The sequence below is a fragment of the Eretmochelys imbricata genome, chromosome 5 (genome assembly GCF_965152235.1).
Source record: "Eretmochelys imbricata isolate rEreImb1 chromosome 5, rEreImb1.hap1, whole genome shotgun sequence".
Lineage (NCBI taxonomy): Eukaryota > Metazoa > Chordata > Testudines > Cheloniidae > Eretmochelys > Eretmochelys imbricata.
Genome location: NC_135576.1, coordinates 28,993,872 through 29,019,371, shown reverse-complemented (window position 1 = coordinate 29,019,371; position 25,500 = coordinate 28,993,872). Strand labels below are relative to the sequence as shown.

At 41.6% G+C, this 25,500-nt stretch overlaps 1 protein-coding gene across 1 annotated transcript in view; it reads left to right on the top strand.

The window, feature by feature from the left end:
• The window catches only part of C6 (complement C6), a 34,302-nt gene extending 12,172 nt beyond the window's left edge, over window positions 1–22,130 (top strand). The window contains exons 7-17 of the mRNA XM_077816258.1: window positions 453–693; window positions 1,583–1,705; window positions 2,996–3,162; window positions 4,415–4,640; window positions 6,753–6,924; window positions 8,619–8,730; window positions 9,938–10,070; window positions 11,197–11,388; window positions 15,290–15,380; window positions 17,168–17,417; window positions 21,957–22,130. Of these exons, the coding sequence (XP_077672384.1) occupies window positions 453–693; window positions 1,583–1,705; window positions 2,996–3,162; window positions 4,415–4,640; window positions 6,753–6,924; window positions 8,619–8,730; window positions 9,938–10,070; window positions 11,197–11,388; window positions 15,290–15,380; window positions 17,168–17,417; window positions 21,957–22,130 (1,881 nt within the window). The remainder of the gene's footprint in view (window positions 1–452; window positions 694–1,582; window positions 1,706–2,995; window positions 3,163–4,414; window positions 4,641–6,752; window positions 6,925–8,618; window positions 8,731–9,937; window positions 10,071–11,196; window positions 11,389–15,289; window positions 15,381–17,167; window positions 17,418–21,956) is intronic.
• Window positions 22,131–25,500: the final 3,370 nt, after the last annotated feature.

The window sequence follows — 25,500 nt, the reverse complement described above, 5'->3', positions numbered from 1 at the left end:
CAAACCATCACACCTATCACTCTGCTTGCATGTTACATTCCTTCCTCCCAGCTCTCTTTGCCTTGTCTATTTGGGCTGCACATTCTTCAGAACAGGGACTGTCACTTATTCTGTGTTTGTATAGAATGAATGAAAGGGTCCTGAGCTCAGTTTTGGTCCCTGCACTCTAACATCATACAAGTAATAATTAATAAGAATACGTTTTGTCTATGTGTCTATCATGCAATGAGACATATACTCTCAAATGTAAACAAGTGCTTGTAGCCTCAGGTGAATTGAGCTCTGCATTCATTGGTGCTAGTTTACCCATGATCAAAGAAACATAAAATATAATGTATTTGCCCCTTTTTACAATATACAAAGGGAAATGAACATATTCTCAGCCTTTTTGCTGCTTGTCTTGAACCACAGAATAAGGGTATCTAGTGTCTCATGTTTTTCTTTCTTTCTAGAATTCCAACTTTATTAGGGTCCATAAAGTGATTGCAGTTTCAAACTTCACGATGAAACAATCAGATCTGCAGCTCTCAAATATCTTTCTAAAGGCACTTAACCACCTGCCTTTGGAGTACAACTATGCTTTATATAGCAGAATTTTTGATGACTTTGGGACTCATTACTACGCTTCTGGATCAATGGGTGGCACATATGACCTTCTTTATCAATACAGTGCTGAAGAACTGAAGAATTCAGGTATGTAATCTTTGGTGAGAAAAAAACCATATGATCGATTTAATAGCATATATATATTTTCCTATCATTCTGCTAATATTGCCTGAGAGAAAAGCACTGCCCCATATTTTCATGTTTTAGCATATATAATTCAGTAATCCTATATTGCATTCAAACAAAATAATGTCTAACCTCACAAATTTATGTAGGTCTAGGCTTTACCAAGGAAAGTGATGGGTTCTCCTTCTCTTGATGTCTTCTAGAATGGATGCTTTAGTCAAACCCAACTTATTTTTCTCAATGCAGGGGTAAATGGGTGAAATCCTATGGCTTGTGTGATATAGGAGGTCAGACCAGGTGAACTAATGGTTCTTTCTAGCCCTAAAATGAAAATTATTAGCAATTACTGTTGGCAGTAAGTTCCTTAGAAAGATAATCAAATCATTAAAATGGAGAGAGCATTCTACAAAAGCTGAAAATCTAACTTCTCAGGTTAAAGGCTGTGCTCCTGAATTATGGTACCATTAACTTGTGTGGAGACTGCTCGTTAATAAAACAAAGTATAATCGGGTGCGTCAAGGAAATACGAGCAGCATCAGTGCATACTTAGACAGGTATGGTAAATATGGCTCTGTCCAACATTGTTGGTGCGTGAGATAATAGTGGGATGTCTGATGAAACAACACTGGGCTGAAGGAAGTAATCCACAACACCAAAGTCATCTTCAGGATGTAACTGGTGGGGATGAGAACCTCAGACATGGAGGAATCTAGTGGGGTGTTCTAGGTGAGGAATGCTATGAAATAGATGTAGGCAAAAGGGGAGCCATGTGGAAACTAGGGATGATGTTTAGTGTTTTGCGTTTAATATTTGGCACTTAATGCCATCATTGCTGTTTAATATTTCCCAGGTTTGACACAGCAAGAATCGACAGAATGTGTCCGGGTAGAAACAACTAGGCGTGTGTTTTTCAGAAAGAAAAAGAAAGTACATACGACGTGCACCACAAATAAACTGACTGAACGCCATGAAGGTCACTGTTATGAGAACTAAGCACTGTATACTGTTATTTACCATGAGGGATAGTATCTGACAGTTATTGGGGTGAAACTCTAACTTCATTGGAGTCAATGGCAAAACTCCCATCAATTTCAGTGGGGCCAGTTTTTCAGCTTTTATCTCCCAAGTCAAGCATTACAAGCACTGTGGCCCAGATCCTCTCCCCTGTTCCATCCTGGCACATTTTCCCAGCTGAGGAATCCTATCTCACAAAACTAGTATAGCCATCTCCTATGCCACCTCTCTCCATATTTTCAGGGTGAGGGCATGCTGGAGGTGGGAAGGTGACATGTCAGGAGTGCTCTGGCAGGCCCACCTGGTAGATGATCATTTGAGGACTATTACCAGCTGGCAGAGTCTAGAGCAGCCCCCAAGCTGCTCTCAACTTCTCCATGGTTGAAGGTGGCACAGAATCAGACAGAGAATCAGGAATCCATAACTAACTCCTCAACATCCCCCTCTTCTCTGCTGTACCAAGCAAAGCTCTGGTGCAACAGAGACTCTACCCTATTCTTTTTGTGTACTTCAAGTATATTAAGAGAACGGTTTATTTTCTTCAAAGTGTTAGGGAGTCATGCATCCAGCATAAATAGAAAGAACTATTTGATCATCTCAGGCCAAATATGCCTTCCCTTACTCATGTGAGTAGTGCCATCTGAAAGACAACCAAACTATTGAGATGTGTAAGGAAAGCAAGAGTTGACATTCTTGTCCCAGCCCATTCTCTAGCCAGCATGGATTGTTCCGTATGATATTTTTACTCATATGGTACTACATCCAATCTAGTTTTAAATGTCTCCAGGGATGAGGCTTTCAGCCCCTTCTTTTATGAGACTATTCCACAATCTACTAAATTTCACCACTGGGATATTTTCTTGGTATTCAGACTACATTTTTCTTTCTTAATTTCATAACATGACTCCTATTACGCTCTTTGGACCTGGATGAGTAGTTCCTCTGCACTGAGTTGTTTACACCTTCAAGTATTAGTAGAAATTTATCCCTTGGTCAGTCTTGCCAGAGTCACATAAATGCCAGTCGGACCCGTTGTCAGTGGCGAACTTTCCATTGACTTCAGTGGGAGTGGGATGGGGGAGAGAGAGAGAGGAATGACCATCTCCCTACCCTATAATTTGGTGCTCCTGTGTCACAAGCAAATCCTATTGGCTCTTCTTAAAAAAACCCAATCCTTGGAGTTTGCATTAAATGCAATTGAAAAGTTCTGGTTATGTTCTGGAAAACCTTGATTTTAATCTCATTTTAGGATCATTTTTGCAGTCGGCTGAACGGTCTATTTCACTGGTAAAAGGTGGAAGGGCAGAATACGCTGCAGCTTTGGCCTGGGAGAAAAAGGGGTCTTTCCCAGAGCATACAGTATTCATAGACTGGGTGGAATCAACAAAGGACAATCCTATTGTGATTGATTTTGAGGTAAGAAAAGAAAGAAAAATACTAGCAAGAAAATAAAGGCTATCATCCTTTAGGGGAGCAAAAGCTAGATCGGGGGTTCTCAAACTTCCCTGCACCGTGTCCCCCTTCTGACAACAAAAATTACTACAGACTCCAGGAGGGGGGACCCGATCCTGAGTCTGCCCTAGCCATGCCGCCCTGGAGGGGGGGCGGGGAGGGGCAAAGCCAAAGCCCAAGCTCCACCATCCCAGGGCGGGAGGCCAAAACCAAAGCCCAAGGGCTTCAGCCCCAGGCAGGAGGCCTGTAACCTGACTCCCGCCACCCAGGGCTGAAGCCCTTAGGCTTTGGTTTCGGACCTGGGTGGTGGGGCTTGGGCTGCGGCCCCAGGCCCCAGCAAGTGTAAGCCAGCCCTGCGACCCACAGTTTGCGAACTGCTGGACTAGATCCTTCGTTCTTTTTCACCTTTTTCCCTGGAATGAGACTGGGGATTATTTCACATATACAAAATATTTTAGAGAGTTTTATAAATATTTATTAGAGCTACTTTTTGTATCCCTCAGCCTGTAAAACTAACTCTCCTTAGTACTGGGCGTCCAAATTTAAGGGTGCTGGACAGCCACAGGGAGTGAGGGGAGTCATTGCTCCTATTTTCAGACATCACTGGGAAGGAGGAGTGCCCTGGAGCTTGGTAGTAGGAAGGGGTTCGTTATTTTGGGGAAGAAGAAAAGCAGTGCACTAGTTGTGTGCAGAAAGTTAGCTGACTTCCTCACTGTGCAAACTCCACAACCACTCCTAGTTTGGAAAACATAGAATGTAACTAAACAGTAAATGTAATATCAGTCCCATCACATTGCTCACCACTGTATATTACTGCATCTCCCATGAGTGTACATGACCTCCATGTCTTTGTTTACACCATCTTACCTGCTGTGATTTTTAAATGTATATTACTAATTCTTTGCCACTTGCCCATTAGGCCCTCACCCCTGTAAAGAGGAAAATATAGATATGAGTGATCTAGATGTATGGAGTTTTTCATGCCCTGTTAAATATAAAGAAATTGCACCATGCACCACACTCCCAATATCTTATACACATAGCCTTGTAGGCTCTGGTGTCTTTAAAAAAGGAAGGGGGGGGGGTAGCTGTTTGAGATATGTTGATGCCCTGCAGCTATCCATAGCAAGAAGTCAATACAGCCAACTCTGTACTGCAAGGAAATTTCCACTTTATTGTTCATTATATGATCCTCTGCTATGTGCTTGTCTTTCAGCTGGCCCCCATCCTGGATTTGGTGAAGAACTTCCCATGTGCAGTGACTAAACGGCGCAACCTCAGAAGAGCTCTTATTGAATACATGGACATATTTGACCCTTGCAAATGTGCCCCCTGTCCCAATAATGGCAGGCCTTTGTTGTCTGGAACGGAGTGTCTCTGTGTGTGTCAGGCTGGCACCTATGGGGATAACTGTGAGAAACGTGCACCAGATTACAAATCAGGTATTTACAGTAATACCGTAATGATGCAAATATGATCCTTCTTTCTAGCTGCACAATTTAATGTTAAAAGTTAAAGCTTGTTGGAATCTGGAGTTCCCATTCAATGAAATTCCAAACTTTCACATTTCCATTCCATCAGAACAAAAAATTGAAATTTCAAAGTTTCCCACAGAGCAAAATTCCACAATTTCATTTCAAACTAATCAAAATGATATTTAGTTTTGACTTTTATAAAATGTTTAATTTCGATATAGTGGAAATAGTTTCATTTTGATAAGATTGAAAAATTTCATTTGGACTTTGTTGGCTTGATTTTTATGTTATATTATAAATTATGAAAGTTGAGACATTTCATAATTTCATGTTACACATTTCATGCTTTGTCAGAATATTTGAAATATTTCAACTTTTATATTAAATTATATTTGTATTTTATTTTGTAAATTGGCAATTGAGTATAAATTGGCATTCTTTAATTAGTAAGTGATAATTTAATGATAAGTGTTGAAGTGGTTTGGTATTTCCTAATGTAATGTGTATAATAAAAAAATACACCGTTTATTTTTTATTCTGTATTTTTATTATACATATTACAATAGGAAGTTGCCAATTACTAGACCATTACAAATGACCAGTTACTCCACCAATTACCAAACTAATTAGAATACCAATTACCAATTTTAAAATAAAAATAAATCAGGCAAGACAGGCAGTCAGCCTGTGGCAAGCCAGCCAGGGAGCCAGGTGGGGAGCCCAGGGAGCCATGGCAGCTGGGTGAGCAGCTAGGGCGTTCAGGAGAGCCAGCCAGGTGGGAAGCTGGGCAGCCCAGGGAACCAGCCACCCAGGGAGGCTGCTTCCCATAAAGTTTGCTGCCCAGAAATTTGGCAGCCTGGCAGCTGGCTAGCCAAGGACCCTACTAGGTGGGCATGTGGACAGCCTTCCCCGCACCCATTGCAGGTGGGTGGCTGGACTAGTAGGAAATCAAGCAGACAGCCTGCTAGCCTGTCTTCTTGCCTGGTTTCCATCAGAAGTGAAATGTTTTGATTGTATCAAATCAGCATTTTCAAGTAGAAAAATATTCCAACAGGAAATTTTCTACTAGCGCTAGTGGAAAGTGCTTCTATCAATGTACTGATTTAGTCATATCCATACTGTGAAAATGCATTTTGAAAGTGAAAATCTATATTATGGCGTATATGTATATAAGTGTGCAAACTCCTGTTTATAATAGCATCCAATAATCTGGTGTCCAACATGAATCTGTAATTATAATATTTTTAAAATGTGGTCCTTGTACAAGTGAAAGCTTAAAATCCCTGACTAGCTCTAAGAATTACTGCTTATGAACCCCACCTGCAAATTCAGTTTAGCGCTGATTGCAACTCTGCTATTCCAGTACTCAGCCTTTCTGGGCAGGGCTACATTGGGTTTGGGGTTTGTGACAAGGACAAATGCGTACAAAGGTTTAGCAAGGTACTACTGTATTTATTTTTCATTCATGACCACATAAGCATTAGAAGCTAGGTACACAGAAGCTAAAAAACACTAACGCCATGTACTGCCTGCAGAGATGATATCATCTGTAGATTTAATAATTCATATAAAACATGTTTCAAGAAAAAGCAAACTATAAGAATTAAACAGAAGGTGGGCAAAGGTGATGACAATTTAATTCCAATTTGGATCTGGAGTAAATTTGGGATTAGGGATATCTTGGCTCTGGAATTCAGGTCAGGAGTTGGATTTCAAGGCACTAACATCTCATGAGCTGTCTGAAAAGATTTCTAGCCTCATGGAATCACCAAATGGCTGCATAAATGGTAGAACTAGAGAATAGGCATCATCTAGTTTGGGATATGATGTGGGACCAAAACTGTGTAAAGAAAGGAATATTTAGACTCCCCTGAAATTCAAAGTTCAAATTTGGGTTTGGCCCATCTCTGTTTAAAATGTAACCCCATAAATAACATGTTTCTCTGCTAGGAAAAAATGTAAATACTTTTAAATTGTGACTGTTAATCAACCAGACTTCCTGTTGTATACAGAGTAAGGGAAATAATGCAGGTAGAGTGGATTTGTCAAGTGACTGGAGTTTTCTTTCATCTGTTCTAGTTGCAGTAGATGGTTACTGGAGTTGCTGGTCTGCATGGAGCTCCTGCGATGCTGCTTTCAAGAGAAAAAGAACCCGTGAGTGTAATAACCCCACTCCGCTGAATGGAGGGAAGCCATGCCAGGGTGAACGTGAGCAGGAGGAGGACTGTTACATCTCAATGTTTGTGGACAAGTAAGAAGATGGTAGACTGGAATTTCCACTTCCTGATGGGTTGGGTTTGAAGATGCCTGTTTGGTGACTAATAAGGATAGGGAATAGTCGAGAGGAATCTCCTGCCTGCGTTTCTGTGGATGGGTCCGTTAGAGGAAAGTGTCTGAAAATTTATATGAATTTGGTTTGGTTTTCTTGTTTCCGCCCAGAGAATTCCAGTAGCATTACCAATATAATGTTATGAAATGTTTTGTATGACTCTGTCTGAAGTCATACAGAACTCAGCAGTTTCTTTTCATGGGTCTTTATGCAAACACTTTCCTGTCTTCTGAGCTACATGAATTTGGATGTTGCCACCTCCTCCTCTTCCCACAAGCTTCTTTTTGTTCATTTGTTTGTTTGTTTTTAGGTTTGAATGCAAACTCTCAAAGAGAAATTTGAGCAAAACTACTGAGGTCCACCTGGTTCTGCTTTGAAACTGCAAAACATGAATTTTGCAAGGTTTCAATGTAAAATCATAAATTCAACCCCAGCCTGGGTTTAGTTTCTCATTCAAAGTCTAAGTCTTGAAGAGCAAACTTCATAACCATAGTTCACCACTGGTGCATCTCCTCTGGTGGTCACAACATTGGTAGCAATCAGTGGAAGCTGCAGAGGTGGGACTGGGAGTTGTACTGTCTCTGTTGTAATGACTATATAGGAGATTCTTTACTGAGGCTGTTGGACACATACAGACCCTTTAGTTCTCCTTGGCTACCTAGCTCCATGACTAAGTAAGGTAACATAGCATGTGCTTCCTCATAGCTAAGTTTGGAAGGATTAGATTTGTATTGGTAAATGTCAGTAAAGGTCCATTTCACCGTATACACCCAAACCGACATAAAAATTCCCATCAGTGAAAACCAAAATTTACACTTAGGCAAAGTAAAGTTCTATGTGAGAACCTATGAGAGTTTGATTTAAAGATATTTACTTTGAAATGTGATGTTGACAGTTTGTGTTTTAACAGTTATAAAACTTTAAATTTTAAATCTCAAGGGCTGCCATTAAATAGTTGTCAGACACCCCCTGCTAGTTTTCCACAACTATGAAAATTTAGTCCATATAAATGAAAACGTGCTTAAAATAAACATTGATATTATTCACCCTAATTATAAAAATAAATTAAAATCTAGTTCCGCCAAGCCTACTCATATCCACGCACTGGGGGCTGCCTCAGTCCTTGCCTGAACTGGGTAGTCAGGGACTTTTGACTGCCTTCCATATGACCCAACCAATCCATGATGAACCCTAATAGTGACCAAACCACTTGAGCTCATAGTCACGTCTTAGAGGTTCAGCACTGTCCTCCTTGCCCTATTTCTCCTAATTCAAGAAAATTAAATGGGTAAAATTCTCTGCTAGTCCAGGGAAGTTATAATGTCAGCAGAGAATTTGGCCCAGTATCTGCTACTCTATTACCTGGGCTGCTTTCTGCCAATCTGGACCTAGTCAGCACATGGTACTCTTTCCCTTAGTTTCAATGGATTATAGTAAGGGAGTGAAGGAGGAAAGAAAGCCCAGCTCCCTCTTGCCTTTCCTGGTTTCATGGGGCAGTAGTCCCTGCCAGCTTCTATTCCCCCTTGGCTTATGTTATGAGAACTCTCCCTACTGTTTCAATCTACTTTAACCCCTCCTTAATTTTCATCCTTAACTACAAACTCTTATTTTTTCAGAGGGGCTCCATGTATAAATGACAATGAAGCAAGAAAGGAAGTTGACGTTTTCATTGGTGAACCAGAGACTGGATGTCTTAAGCCATCCCCACCAAAAAATGGATTTCTCAGGGTAAGAGGGTTGTAATGCCCGGGATAAGGGGTGATGTGCAAGGATGGAGAGCTTCAAGAAGTTCCAGATTTGACAAACCTCACAAACGCCTTGTTGGGTTCATGAAACTAGTTCACATTCTACAAAACTTTATTTCCTCTAATTGTATCCAAATATTAGTACATGACACCAGCTTGAACAACATGATTCCACTTTATTTAATAAATACATTTTCTAACTGATTAGAAGCTGATACTATGTACAGTGTTTGGGATATAAAACATCACAAAAGCTAGGCTGGCATTAGTGGGTGCACTTTCAAATAGTTTTTTAATTTAAATTTTCTTTCTTACCAACTTTACTCCTTTTTTTCCCAAAAATCTTCTTTATTTGGGGGCTTTTTCCTACTGGTTTTCTTTTCCGTGTTTTTTTCATTGACTGTTTTCTTGCTGCCCCTAAAAATCCCTTCCCCGTCTCTCAGTCACTAAATTCATATTTCATCTTCACTTTGGACTTTTGGGGTTTTGGCTACGTGGACGCGATAGGACAAGGAGCAGCATACAATCAGGTAGGTGTTGGAATGATTGATGAGAACTTACTGCTTCCTCCAGTAAGAGCTTAACAGATAAGATTGAATATACAAATCTACTGCAAAGAGAAAAACTGCGAGAGATTTAAAAGGCAAAGGAAGCCCTATTGCTGAGATACTGATGCGTGTCCATGTATGCGCCACAAATGGGTAGTAGAAAATCATGCATATGCAGCACTAAACAATTTTTTTACATTTCTGGGATCAATATTTTTATGTTGACTGACAGTTTCTTTAGTAGACCTTTTACCAGCACATGAATATAGAGATAGATCTTGCATACCCGATGTGTTAACAATCATACTGCTGAATAGAGGGCATGCTACAAGACTCCCCTTTCTGTGGGGGCTTTCTCCCAATCACAGATTTGTGAAAGATCTCAGCAACAACTAAAGCAAGGATGGGTGAAGGATATAGGACCCAATTCACACAGCATTCTTTGTGAACCCTAGTTTTGTAACCAGTATGTTGATACTAATGGGGTGAATGCAGCCTGGATGAACAGATAAATGGGATGCATGGCTTTCGCGTCAGAGAAAGAAAAGAAAATTGTTATGACAATTGCAGTACTATGGTCCTGAGAACCTGTTTCTTATGTCAGTGAGTATTCCACTTACCAAGGATTTGATTTAATTGTAGAATGAAAAGAATCATTATGTATTTGGGGAAGAAGCTGAAATCGCCTGCATGACTGGATATGATCTCATTGGCTATCAGTTCCTCAGGTGTCTACCAGATCATACCTGGGCACAGCAGCCTGTTGAGTGCCAATGTAAGAAAGAGGAGAACAGTTAGGCTCAACAACAAAACTCAAGAGGAGAATATATATATATAATATATATATAAAATAAGCAATAGAATGGTTCCATTTTTAATAAAATAATCTGTAATAGTGTCTTAAGAAGAAATTAATGATTGATAGAAGTTAGAGATGACAAAGACCTACTGGGTCACCATATTTGTTCCCTTTCCAATGCAGGATTGTTCCTATAGCATATTCTATACACAATAAGATACTATTCTGCTGGGTACTATAGAAAACCTGAAGACAGATACTTTCCAGTTCCTTTCTAGTCTGATTTTAAATGTCTTCAGCAACAGTACTTGCATTTCACTTCCAGACCTATCCAAGTGAGCTGTAAATTTATGACAATCAGATTGAACAAACTAACATTCTCAGCATTGGACAGACACACAAGTTACATAGGATGAGATTTCCAAAGCAGTCTCTAGGGAACTTACACATAGCTTTTCCATTAATTTCTATGGAAGATGTGTGTCTAAACCCCCTCGACTGTTTTGGAAATCTTAGCCGTAAAGTCCATATCCTGATGTGCTCACAGTCTAATCAATAAGTAAAGCTAAAAGTTATTCTGAATCTATCAATGAGAGAGATTCAAATAGCAAGAACCCAATGCATTTACATTGATTTGAATCTTCAGGTTGTACATTTCAACATGAATTTCTTATTGAATATATTTACAACCTTTCTACCACCATTCACTTTATTAAAAATTACATATTGTAAATAGTTTGATAAGATTCTCTAATTGCCTGTTTTTAATATTTGTAACATGCTGTACCAGCTTTCTACAAGTCTTATTAAACCATTAGGCATACTTTATAAACACTTTTATTATTCCTTTTTAGTAACTGATAGATAAATGTAATATATGGAATGTTACCATGAGAACAGGTCAAAATTTTTCAAAACTCAAAATTGTGTTTTTTTTTAAAAAAAAAAAAAAAGCCAAATTTTAGAATCTCAAATGAGAGAGGTCAGCATTATTCTGAAAATGATCACAACATTTTTTTAAATGGATTCATTTTACCCACTTTAATTACCGTGTTTATTACCACAAAATGATATACTTATTTGAATTGTCTCTTTACCATAGCATCAATGTGCCCTAAACCATCAGTATCTGAGGGCGTCACAATCTCCCCATTTAAAAACGAATACAAGGTCGGGGAAACCATCCAGCTACACTGCCCAGCTGGCTACATTGTCACTGGTGGAAAGCAGTATACTTGTAGGAAAGAGGTATCGTGGACACCTCCTATATTGAGATCACTTACCTGTGAAAAAGGTTAGTACCCCTGTTCTGCCTGTGACTAGTATATTTTCATTTCAGATAACAGGGTGGGATCAATCACTTTTATTAACAGTAAAAAGAAAAGGAGTACTTGTGGCATCTTAGAGACTAACCAATTTATTTGAGTATAAGCTTTCGTGAGCTACAGCTCACTTGATCGGATGCATACTGTGGAAAATACAGAAGATTTTTTATACACACAGACCATGAAAAAATGGGTGTTTATCACTACAAAAGGTTTTCTCTCCCCCCACCCTACTCTCTTGCTGGTAATAGCTTATCTAAAGTGATCACTCTCCTTACAATGTGTATGATAATCAAGGTGGGCCATTTCCAGCACAAATCCAGGTTTTCTCCCCATCAGATTTATCTAACTATGGAGCGTTTTATGATGTGTGGCAAATTTTAAAGCCAGAAAGGATCGTTATAATCATCTGGTCTGGCCTCCTGTGTAACACAGGCTATAGAATTTCATACAGTTATTCCTACATAGAGTTCATACTTATGATTGAGTTATAACCTATCACTTGTTAGCAGTGAAGTTGTTAGGCTGCAGATGGCCTTTTTTCTTCAACGGTACCTCCTAGGCATTGTGAAAGCTAAGAGATGGTGGTATTTATGTTTGACACAAAGGAAATGTAGAACAGGATGTCACCTGCATAGTGCTGAAACCTCAGCTTGTGTCATCTTACCAGCTTTCCCCGTAGCTTCATATAGATCAATTCACCCTTGTGAGACTGTGCACATGCGGGCTTTGGAGGTAAAGGAACAGTCGTCCATAATGGCCCTCTGCTTTTGATGAGAAGAAGCATCTGAGCCATTTTTGGCAGCTTTTTGGAGGCAGTTCAGGCATATGTGGCGATCGCCAGTATCAAATGCCACAAAGGTGTGCTCCCACAGCTCCTGGGGACAAGAGGAGACCATCCACCACAGCAATTCATTCTCTAAATACCATGCCTTGCCCTGAAGCCTGACTGAGAGGAGTACAGGTTACTGGCAGCTGTTTTAGCTTCCTTTTCCATTAGCTTGCTCACAAAGGGAGATTAGAGAGTGGGCTGTAGCTTACAAGGTCTCCAGCACCATGCAATAGTTTCATTAGTATTGTCTGACCTGTTTCATATATTAGGGTACTCCCCTAATCCCCACCTGTCCCTAGAAGTGTTCTTGTGGAGCTTGCCTAGTCTGGAAAGTAAATGTGCTATGAAGCTGATTGCTTACTGTCTGGTTCACCGTTCTTCTCTGCAGCACTTTGTGTTTTGTCTCTCTGGCTACACCAGACTGCTCATCATTTTCTTTACATACTCAGCAACTTTTCTTCTCAGCCAGGCAAATTCCTTTGCCAGGTGCTTAGCACTCTCCTCCCATCTCTTCAAGGGCACTTGTCTATTTTCTTAAACAGGGAATGTCATCACCACTGATCCTGTTATAAAGATATGTTCTTTTACATCCAACCCAGATCACTGCAGGCTGAGAAGCCTTGAGCTTCTTAATATTTAACGTGGGTGGTATTTCATGTGACATCTAATATTTAGAAGTGCATTTTTAAAGGATTAAAAATAAGGCCTGTAATTATAGACACATAGAAATGTAGGGCTGGAAGAAGTCATCAAATCCACCCCTTGCTCTGAGGCAGGATCAAGTAAACCTAGACCATTCCTGACAGATGTTTGTCTAACCTGTTCTGAAAAACGTCCAATGATGGCAATTCCACAGTCTCCCTTGGAAGCCAATTCCAGAATTTAACTACCCATATAGTTAGAAAGTTTTTCTTAATATCTAATCTAAATCTCTCTTGCCGCAGATTAAGCCCATTACTACTTGTCCTACCTCAAGAGGACAATTGATCCTCAATTGATCACAGTCCTCTTTATAATAGCCATCAACATATTTGATAACTGTTATGTCCCCCCTGAGTCTTCTTTTCTCAAGACTAAACATGCCCAATTCTTTAACCTTTCTTCACAGATCAGGTTTTCTAAACATTTTATCATTTCTGTTGTACCCCTATGGACTCTCTCCAGTTTGTTCACATTTTTCCTGAAGCGTGGCACCCAAAATTGGACACACAACTCCAGCTAAAGCCTCCAAGCATTAGAGTAGAGCGGGACCACCAAGTAGAGCAGGACAATTACCTCCTGTATCTTACATATGACATTCCTGTTAATACACCCCAGAATGATATTAACCTTTTTAACACCTGAATTTCCTTGTTGGCTCATATTCACTGTGTGATCCACTATAACTCCAGTATCCTTTTTCACTAGTATTACACCTAGCTATTTATTCTACATGTAGTAGTTGTGCATTTGTTTTTTCCAAACATGATTCCAATCAAATTAAAGCCCTGAAAGTTAAGCCGAACCCTGGCCCACATCCTGTTCTTGCAGAATGGTCTAAGAGTGAGCCACTCCAAATGGTAATTATGGAAGATGTCAAATGGCAAGTTATATATATAACTGGAAGCCCATCACGAATAATGGTTTCTTTCCATTCCCAAGGAACACCAGCACTTACTGGTGCTGTTGCCTGTGGCTTCAAAGAAGCTGTAGCAAAGGTCTGAACGTAAGTGGTTAAATGAACTGGATCTTTTCCTTTACTTCTCAGTTCATGCTTCCTTCTTGCATTTCTTGCTCTACAGTGTTTAGAAAAACAGGAGAGGACTATTGCACGTACCTAGTTGTGGTTCTCAGACAGCAGAGCTGGGCCAAAAATTTCAAACTTTCCTGTCTGTGAGCTTCACCAAAGTTAATTATCCCTTTGTCAAGACATGGCCTGAACATTTTGAGAAAAGCCCTTGAAACAAGCTTTCAAAACCTTCCCCAAGGTTAACCAACTTCCATCCATGGAGCTCACAGCACCACCAAGCCACACCATTATAATGTGCTCTTTACGTTGGGATCTACTTAAGAACCCACTTGGAAGCAGCTTGAACTAGGCAGAAATCTCCTGCCTCCATCTTCGGAAGTGCAGACTAGTGTAGATGCATGACACCTGCATTCTCTGAATTGAAATCGTTCCCAGAAAACTTCTAGGTACAACTCAAAGATTTTATCTTCTATAAAGACCTGAAAGCAAGGCCATCTTGGAGACTGCCTATAGCTTTTCATGCCAGCTGGGTTCCACTGGAATGCCCTTTCCTGTGCCTCTCCAGAGGGGAAGTCCAGCATATGGGCAGCAGAGTGTTTTCAGTGGACAGCCTTTCATTTCAGAATTTGCTCTATCCTACAGTCCATCAGAGTCTGAGGATTTTTGTGAGATGCGCTTGTTCACTGCAGCTTTTGTGTTCTTTATCTGTTCAGTGGTGAGAGGGTCGAGGCAGTTTGGTTTGTGCCAGTTGTTGGCAACAGTCATGCATGTTAATTTCTGTAATTCTCCAAAAATACCACAATGATGAGAACAATGTAAATAAATATATTCAGAAATAGCCGTAAGTCTTGTAAAATAAGCCAATAAATAATAACAGCAAGGGAAAATGGCACCATGATTTGGGTAATATTTCAGCTCAGGGGAAGACTCTTTTGACTGAACTGACTTTGTCCTTTACAGCTAGGTGTGGAAAAGCTCTTTTATGTTTTCTGTGTAGGAGCTGACTGCAGAGGCCTCCCCACCCCACTCCCTTCACCTTGATGTTCTGAGCTTTTTGAAATTCTGTACCTTTGTGTGGCCTGATTTCTACTCATACTTGCAATGTTTTTAAGATTGTGTTTAAATGTTGGAATTAGACCTAGGTGTCCCTGCTAACTGAAGAACAATACTCATCACCTCCTGTTATGGGAGGTTCGGCTAAATTAAAAGAAGCCCACTCTAGCTTTGAGGGCAGATTTCTAGTTTCTGTTAATCTTTTTATCAGTTATTTCAGGGAGTAGCTCTGACAATACTCTTCTGTCTTTTTCAGATGAGCAAACTAAAGTGAGAGGTAACTGCAGCCCAGGACAAAAACAGGTTGGATCTCAATGTGTTTGCATGTCTCCAGCACAGGATTGTGGGTAAGGTATATACAGAATTTGGATATAAAGCCACAGTCGCTCTATGGTGGAATGATTCATTGTGAACATGAAACAACAGGAAAGTTAAGGATGACAACAGCTGTGGCATTCTTGCAGCCTGTTCCAGACATTAGCAAAACAGCCACAACTCAGTGTCCAAAATACAGTCATTTTTTCACCTATGAAATCCATGAGCTAGCAGCTGTTTCTGCAGATCACCAATGGCATCTGGCGGTCAGCATGCCACAGTGCCATCCCCCGCCATCTAGACCTGCAGGCTTCCATTCTTCCCTCCCCCTCACCTAACTTCTTTCTAGCCACTGACTTCTAAGAGGTCAGCCACCTAGTTTTCCTATCAGCCTGCGTTACCCATGTGGAGTCTCACCAGGTCTGCTTTTGTTAGTTGCCATTGGGTCAGCTCTTGGGTTTTACGCCTCTTGTGTTTGGGACTTCCATCAGGTGAGTGTGCGGCAGAATAAACGGAAGGCCTCAGACTCCAGGGAAGTCCTGGATTGTGCCACGTTTGAAGTCAGCAGCCAGACTTGCTGAACTCCTGTGAATTTTTGCAGGGATAAGTGAAGGGTCTTCTGGTGATTGTTTGTTTGTTTTTTTTCCAGACCAGTTTGCCCCATCTTCCTAAGGCCAATTATATGAATACAACACCCGTATTCCTTCTGGATTTCCCCAAACATATTTGGTCAAATCCTCAGTTGGTGTGAATTGACATGGCTCCCCTGAAGTCAGGGGAGAGATGCTGATTTTCACCAGCTGAGAAACTGACCCAGTGACAATGGTTCACTTCTGCCAGACTGATTAATTTGAGTGTAACTAATTATCCAGTTTGGCTTATTCTAACTGGCTAAAAAAACCAACAACAACCTCGAACTTTGTTAAACAGATGTGTTCGGTCACAGGAGTTTTTTACTTACTGGCCCTTTTTTTAACCTACTCTGATGTCGCATTTGTTTGCATTTGGAGGAAATCACTTGTGCTGCTATCCCAGATATCAATAACTGTAGGAAGAGAGGACACACAGGAACAGGGAACCTCGACCAGTTCCAAAGAGGAATCACAAATCAGAGAATGATGGTGTGGAGAGCAAGCCACTTTAGAAAAGAAATGGGGGAAAAAATGGATTCTCCTGAACTCTAGACCTAAATTTTAATTTTTGGAACATCACCATACCACAAAAAGCACAGAAGAGCACCAGGCTTAAAGTAAGCCAAGAACACTGCTGATTTAGTTTTAGAAAGAAACACTGTCTGTTTACACAATAGCTGCTCAGGCCCCTGAGGAGCCAAGGGAAAAAATTGTTATCCTGAAGAATTTTTAGCATCTAATTATTTGCAAGATATAATAAGGATGTCAGTGTGGTGGACTGGCATGGAGACACTTAGGAGAGGAAGGATTGTGCAGTGTTAGAACATTAGGTAGGGCTATGGGAGACATGGGTTTAATTCCTGCTCTGCCACAGACATCTTGTGTGATCTTGGGCCAAGTCTGTCTGTGCCTCAGTTTCCCATCTGTAAAATGGGGAGACTAGCACTTCCCTACCTCACAGGAGTATTGTGGGAGTAACTACATCAAAGACTATGATGTACTCGGATACCATGGTATAGGGGGCTGTATAAGTACCTGAGATAGACATGCAGCTGTTTGTTATAATGATGGCCCTGATTTAACTGCACAGGAGCAATGTCAATGCTGCTGGAATGTCTAGGGTTTGACGTGTGCCTCCTTCATTTTCTCCAGTCTCCTGTAACATTTTTGTTTTTGTCTCTTGGCAGCCACTACTCTGAAGATGTCTGTGTACTACATGCCATTTCTGAAAGTCCCTCTACAAAGCCCAGCTGTCAGTATTTAGCTGAAAAATGCCTGAATGAGCAGCCGCTCCATTTCTTGCATTCTGGCCCCTGTCATGGTGACACCAACCTGAACTGGGCCATTGAAAGGGCAAAGCTTTCAACAAGTAGCTCAAAGAAAGAGCTCTGTGGATATGACACATGCTACGACTGGGAAAAGTGTTCAGGTATGACTGTGCTTTATTGAGATCTTAAACTCTGAATCCAAAGTTTGACCTCCACGTCACTGCTCTAGGAGTGAGATTCACAGTCATTCTGGTCCACATTCTAAGGTGTATCTGAGCTACTCCTAGATGAGAAGAGCAGGGAGGCACAGGTAGCTTTCTGTCCCTGGCATGAATTAGAGCAGCCGCAGGTCTGTTCCTCAGCACTTCCCACACTTGAAAGGGGTGTAGAGCTGCCACACCAGCTGTATGCCATTTGGGGACACCTGCCCCCACCCCCCGCACCCCATGCAAAGGGACTCCCCAGCTGAGTTAGGTTTCTATCCCCTTTGTGCTGCCACAACAAAGGAGACAGATGAGGAACAGGATCTGCTCCTGTGTGATTAAAGACTACAAGTCTCTGAATATTGCAGATGGGTCAAATGATTTGGAAACTGTAAGTATTTATTGTTTACACAGCACCTTGTACCCAAACATCACGAAGGACCAATGAGGTAAGTCCCTTAACACCAACAGGAGATGTAGCTGCTTACTCCAAAGCTAAATTTGGCCACGTTTATTTTCCTGGATCCCTAAACTAGGTATGAGTCCAGGTCTCCAGCAATAGAAGGTTAGCAAATTAACTCCTTTCCAGTGGTGGTCAGGTACGCAATGAAGGGTGCCATATAACCTAGACATTTAGGGCTTAATTCTCTGTTCACTGCAACTTGTGTGGTCATTTAAGCCAGTGCAAAGTGGGAGTAAAACATTACCCTTCTGATTATTTTACACTCATTCTGCATAGTTGTGAATGGCTACACAAGTTGCAGGGCAAAGGGAATCCAGCCCCTGGTTCTTATCAATGAAAACATTTTTAACTACTGTGTGTTTGCATTTAAAAACAGCGATACTTCAGTACATCATAAACACAGTGAGCCCCGTTCTGTCGGCCCAGTGTAATTCAGAGTAACTGTCTTGGCTTTGCTTGCCTTATTCCATACTTTTGAGGTTTGGTAATCAGTAGAGTTACTCTGGGTTTACTTATGTGGAACTAAGATCAGAATCTGGCTCAATGTAATTTATGTTGATTGGGGGGGGGTGTGGACCTCAAACTGAGATCACCAAATTCCTTTCCCATTGGTCACTAAACAGGGGTACAAGATGACCTACAGGAACTTGACCTTTTAAGGCACTTCATACCTGTAGCTTTAATAATGGAAATTAAGCCACCAGTATGATCCTCTGTTCTTATGACAGCATAACCTCTAGTGTTGTGTTTCATGCCGTATAAGCCATATTATATAATCTTTCAGAATAGCTACATTAAATCACTGTACTACTGAGTAGCATAGGGTTAGGCAGCAATGTATCTCTTAGTCATGACTGTATTGTTGTTTTACATAATGGTTTCTTAATGGTATAATTTAAAAATAATGTACGAGAAATCCACATTTATTAAGAGCTCTAACCAACAGAGACACAGTTTGTTGTGAAATCCCTTTGAGGATTAGTGTACAAACATTATTGTGCAACTCTGCTATTTACTGAGTAACAGGGCGAGAGCAGTAGTGATTTTCCAGTAAATTTGTGAAATGTTTGTTGGCTGACACAGCACACAGAGAAGCCTTGCCAGGAAAGGGATGGGCGACAGCCACATTCATTCCTCCACTCACTTTCAGAAACCGGGTGCTCCGGCCCCTTTATGCAGGGTCAAAGAGCCGGAGTGGCATAAAAGAGACTCCAAATCCCCATATCTGGCTACGGGAGGGGAAGGACAGCTGGGAAGCTGCCTCCTGCAGACCCTCTTGCAACCCCCTGCCGAGGGGACGTTCTAGAGGCCATGCTGTGTGTGTCAGCAGTGAGGCTGTAGCATGCAGCTCTGCAGGGGTTCTAGGCATCCCTGCAGCTCAGAGGGCAGCCCCAGGGAGGCTTCTATAATTTAGTCAGGCCCCCATGACTGTATAAGTTCCTAAAGGCCCCTCTCCACTCCTCAGAGTAGCCCAAGAACAGAAGGACACAAAGGTGTCTTAAAGTGCCCACAGTACCCCTTACCCCCTGACCTATAAACTGTGGGCTGCACCGCTTAGAGGCCCAGCCCAGAATGAGAGAGTGAAGAAGTGGGGAGAAGGTTGGAAGAGAAACAAGTTTAATCAAAAAGTGTTTGTTTCCACTGTAAGGCTCAATAAATCCAAGGCAATGCTTAATTGGGCTTTACTCGCTGCTACTAAAGTTCCAGATTTTCAAAATTAAAAATCACATACATTTGTATGTCTTCTCTGGAGAGTCACGTGTCTCCAGACGAAGGAATGCAACTGTTCAGAAATCAGATGGGAACTCTTCTCCCCACATGGCAGATTTGAGGCTGCCCTTTCCAATCTGAACACAAAATGGCAGCGTGTCAGTGAGAGTTTGGGGTTGGGTGAGGGAACAGAAGTATCAGGGGGAATGAGAATTGTTGAGCCAAAATCTGGTCTCAGTCCCACTGATGTAAATGAAGAGTAATTTCATTATTTGTGATGTAGTTACTTTGGATTTACAGTCTTGTAAAAGAAATTGGAGTCTGGTCCATAGGCTCCAACTCTGAGGGTGCTCGGGGGCTGGAGCACCCACTGGGAAAAAAATAGTGGGTGCTCAGCACCCACTGGCAGCCCTGTGGATCAGCTCCTCCTCCGTCCCCCCCAGACCTCCTGCCCACTGGCAAGCGCCACTGATCAGCCCCTCTCTCTCCCTCCCAGCACCTCCTGCCCGCTGCTGAACAGCTGATAGCAGCAGGCAGGAGGTGCTGGGGGGGATGGAGGAGGAGCAGGGGTAGGAGGAGGTGGAGCGGGGGCTGAGCAGGGGCGGGAAGAAGCAGGGTGGGGGCTTGGGGGAAGGGGTGGAGTGTGGGCAGGGCCTGAGGTGGAGCGGGGGTCGAGCACCTCCTAGGAATTGGCGAAGTTGGTGCCTCTGGACTGGTCCATTGTATCTTAGGGTATATCTGCTTTGTAGTCGGAGGTGTGAGTCCAGCTCGAGTAGCATACTTTAATCTAGCTAGTGTCTCTAAAAATAGTTGTGAGGACAGAGCACCATGGGTTGTACAAGCCTGCCCAGAACCCTGTTCCCGCTACGTGCATTCCTAGCCCACACCACACTCTGCCACCACATCTTCCCTGCTGCTTCGAGCCACACTAGCTAGATCGACGCTTGGGTATGCCTACACAAGCTGCAATCACACCTCCAGTTGCAGTGTAGATGTACCCATAGAGAAGCTGAACCTTAGAAATTCAGGGCCAGCCGAGAAGTGATGTGTGTATATAGTGAGGAAGATCGCCAAGCAAGGTTGAGGGTACTGAGAGATGAGGGAAGGGGAAGAGTTCTGGGTGGGGGCAGAGAGAAGGAAGAAATATGAAGAAGATGGAGTAAAGAGGAAAACCTCACATTCTGGATAGCATAAAGGGCAGAGAGGGCAGCTTGTTTGTAAAAGAATAACATTCAGTAAGATCACAGAAGCAAACTATGGAGAAGTCCAATGAGAACATGACAGCCCATCATTTCCTCACTATAAATTCATACAGAATAGGTTTGGCTGAACATCTCAAACTGATTTGGGGTAATAGGTTGGTTGTGGATAGGCACAAAAACCCTCTCGCTTTCCAGAGATAGGTAGATACTCTGATATTCAAACCTTTTGTACCTAAACATTTCCAAAACAGTTTAGTCCTGCATGTTTCCAAACCAGTTTGGCTTGTCTATGCAGTAGAGACATTAAAACAGATTATTTTGGTTAAAATCCTTAAGAATGTATTATGCCTTCATGATAGTGCAGCTCTCTCATTCCACTAGTTTTTGAATAGTAGCTGTAACTTAACCTTCATGATGGTTACCCACACATGTTCCAATGAGCATAAAATAGACATAGGATGGAGGCCAGCTTTGGTATTCTTGAGGGTGAGCGTTGGGAATCACTGCGGAGACAGAAGATATGTGAATAATATATGGAAACAAATAAAATGGGAATAAATAAAATTTTACATTTTTAAGTGAGGAAAGGGAGAACTATTTTCTTAGATGGAAAATTTCTGGGATAAAATGTCAGAAATTAGAAGACGTTCCTGTTAAAAATGAGTAATGAAATCACAGTCACCCACATGCTAGTAGCGGAGAGCCTAGGATACACAGAAGGAGGTTTAATGAAATATGAGCAGACACAACAGAAGTTTTAAGCATCCATTTCACAGCATTGCTGCATTTGAAAGTAATTGGAAGTATACAGTCACCATAATGTCTTTGTTCAAAACATCCATGGGCAGATAGAAACTGGCCTGACAAACAAATGGATCAGCTAGGTTAACATTTTACTTGCTCTTGAATGGATCAATGTTGTTAAAATACATGCTTAAAACTTCTGTTGTGTCTATTCTCACTACACTAATATCCAAGGCTGTCTGGAATTGTCATACTGCCAACCTGCAATTTCCTTATCTCTTTCTAGTTCTTTTAAATGTTGCCAGACTTTAAAATACATGCACGCACGTACACACCTGCTGGTATTTGCAACTAAAACTTAAACCTGTCTGTTCACAGAGTCACAGTCACAGTGCTTCTGCCTGATACCCTACCAATGTCCAAAGGTTGAGAGCCAGCTTTATTGCATCCAAATGGAATCTACAAGCAGAAAAAGGACAGTCAGTCTCTGTGCACTGGGAGCAATTAAATGTGCCGGCATGAAAATAGAAGTACTGCATCAGGGGAACTGTTTGAATTAATGTGTTCGGGCCTTATGCAGCCAAAAATATACTTGGCCTTATGCTTCAGGCCATGCAACATAGGACAGCCTCTCCGGAGGAAAGATTGGCTGACTACCCAAATAAATCAAAACAGCAAAAAGCCCCAGAGCTCTGTGGCTGGGATTTACAGACTTGCTCATAGGTTAGTAAGGATCTCATGTAAATGAGCCCTCTACCTCCTACACCCTATTACGCCTGATTTTACCTTTGTCTCTCTCTCCACCTTGCTTGTGAAGCACCCCTGTTGGGCTGCAAGAATTACTCCCGTTGGCTGCAGCAACACCCTTGTGTTGCTCCTGGAGGGAGGGATGGCAATTGTCTTATTATCTGTTCAAAATTACCTTGTGCTTTGGGACTGAGGGTCTTTCCTACTATCAACAGCTTTAGATTAGTGGTGGGGAGGGGGATTCTGCCCCTTAACCCCTATGATGTTTGGGTCCTCTGCCCTAGTTTTTGGGACTCTGCCCTCCCCAATCCTGATTTGTTGATGGTAGAGGGCTGTCTCCTCTGTCCCTGTCTTCTCACTGGCTGAGCTCCGTTCTGGAGTTCTCAGACATGAAGGGGACTCTGGGTGGCCCAGCACCTTTACATTTTCTTTAATGATGGTCCGTCAAACAGAGAGACACTACCCCCAGTACTGAAGACCTTAAACAATGCAATGAGCAGTATACAGCACTGCCAGGTGCAGTCATTCCAAAATCATGAATCAGGCCTCCCCAAAATCATGAGATTGACTGAACAGTCAGGTACTTTTTAAAATAAATGTGGGGTTCTCTTTATTTGCCTTCTGGGGTTTTTGCGGTTTTTTAGCCTCTAAGATTCACGGCCTCAAGCTTTCCTTTCCACCCAGGAGAGCTAGAAACTTGCTTTCAAAACAGAAAGAGCTGAGTGTCTAACATAATCACTTGATTCCGTGAGCTGAAGCTTTGAGAAAACCAACTAACATCATGAGACTTGCCAGTTCTCACCATTTTATTGCAACTCTGATGCATCATGCAGTATTGCTCCTATATCTGGCCATTCGGCTGGGCCAAGGTCCAGACTTCATCCAGGAACAGAGGCATGTTTTGGTGGCCACTAAGACTAAACATGGCATGGCAGTTTTGCACCCAAGGAGGTACTAGCTCCTAAGAGCAGGGGAGCTGTGGAACCTCAACAACCACTAAGCCAGTAGTGGCTACGTAGAACCCCAGGGGAAGGAAGTGAGGAATCCTATGCCAAAATAGACCAATATATTTTGTTGTGGTGTTAAAATTTATAATAAAATAAATACTATAAAAAATAAATACTAACATATCTTGACCTTGTCTGTTTCCAGTTTGTCCGAAGTGTCTCCATATTCTCAAGACTTTCCACGGATTACCTATTATTACTAAGGCTGGTTGGCTCTCAGCGTGATCACAGATCCAGTGATCTTTTTTTTAAAAGAGCTTTGTGCTTTCTTTCAGACTCTACCCCTATCTCCTGGACTCTCTATAGGGGGTAAGGATCTGCTGCTGATGTTCCTGGCTTTTTAATCTTAAAGCTGCCCTTTTAATATGTAAATCTCACCCCGGACATTTTTTAAGCAAAATCCCAACTTGCATTTTTGTTGTGATTATTTTTCACGCTTTATGTGATAACAACCCATCTGCCTCATTTATTTTCTTTCAGAGTAACAGCCGTGTTAGTCTGTATTCGCAAAAAGAAAAGGAGTACTTGTGGCACCTTAGAGACTAACCAATTTATTTGAGCATGAGCTTTTGTGAGCTACAGCTATTTTCTTGCATTTCTAAAATATTTAGGAGCTCAGACACTGCTAGACTTGCACTTGTCTAGCACCTGCCATCTCAGAATCTCAAAGTGCTTTACAAAGATTTGTTAATTAAGCCTCACCCTCTCTTTCTGATCTGTGTAATGGTAGTTGAGTCCATTTTACCGATAGGAACATTAAAGCACAGAGAGGTTAAGCGACTTGCCTGGAGATACAGAGGAAGTTAGGAGAAGAGCTACGTATAGAATCCAAAGGTGAAATCCTGGCCTTTTGAGGCCTTTGGGAGTTCTGCCACTGACTTCAATAGAGTCAGGATTTCACCCCAGTCATGCTAAGTTCCAGTGCTGTGCTTTAATCACAAGACCTTCCTTCCTTTCTCAACAATTGCCACACAATGCTCAGTTTTATTGTTTTCTGTGACCGGTCTCTCTCTTCTTTTTTGGAAGAAACACTTCCTTTGTAATAATTTTATATTAAATAACTAGAGAGGCAGTTACTTCCCAGTCAGTGGCAGAAGAAGCTTCATTTACTTTGTCATTGTAAGCTCCAGATAAATGTCTGATTTGATGGATCAGTGCCCAGGGGCCTACATTATAGTTGGGCACAAGGGAGAACACCTGGATAGGTGACACATAGGAAAAGATCCATCAAGATAACAATGGATTCTAAGACCTAGAAATTGGCAAAAGGGTAGCTGTCCTGGTACAGAAGTTTCACTGTTGCACAGAGAAAACCTACCTGAGCATCACTAATGTAGGAAAGAAGGGTAAAGTATTTTCCAAACGAAGTGTAAGAGCCTACAGTGAATGCAGTAGCTTCACCAGAACATCTTTTTGTTTGTTTCTAAATTTGTATTATGAAAATACAGGTATAACACATGGAATACAGTTAGTATCACAACTTGATTGCTTAAAACAAGAGGAATTCACTGGGAAATTTGTCACGGTCCGTCACATTTTTGAGTTCTACATAAATGATAGATTCCTCTAGTAGGACATAGGAAAGAACTGAATAATGTTTATTTTTTTCCAGGAAGCGGTCCCCCAAATAAGTTAGAATCTTGTAGTATGGAATGAGGATGCAATGGTCATGTTAGTGGTTAGTGATTTTTCCCTGTGCCTAGAATAGCAAACTAGAGTATCTCAGATTGTGTAGTAACCTTGTGAATGCTGACTTTTTAATCTCAACCACTGCATATGGGACAATGAAGGTGGGTGTTTTCAATGTAAGAATATCAGAGAGAACAGGAATTGTGACCAATGGTTGTATGGCTACAGTATATGTGCAGACGTGCAAGGTTATCTTTTGCAGCAGGTGCAGTAGACCCATTCTGTGGCTGTAATGGAGGGCTGCTTTTTACCGGCATGTGATAAATCTGTTGCTGTAGTAGACATTAGTCCTAACTTGATTCCCTTTGAGCCTACTCAGTTTCTAATGTAAAGCTACAAGCTGCACTCAAGAATCTCCGTCATTATTTTTTTCCATACGAGATCTATGGCATTTAAACTTGCGGCAGTGCCGGACAAGCTAAAGATTTACATATTCAGTTGACTTGAATGGTTCCTTAAATGCTCCAGTTCAGCAAGAATGGTTTTT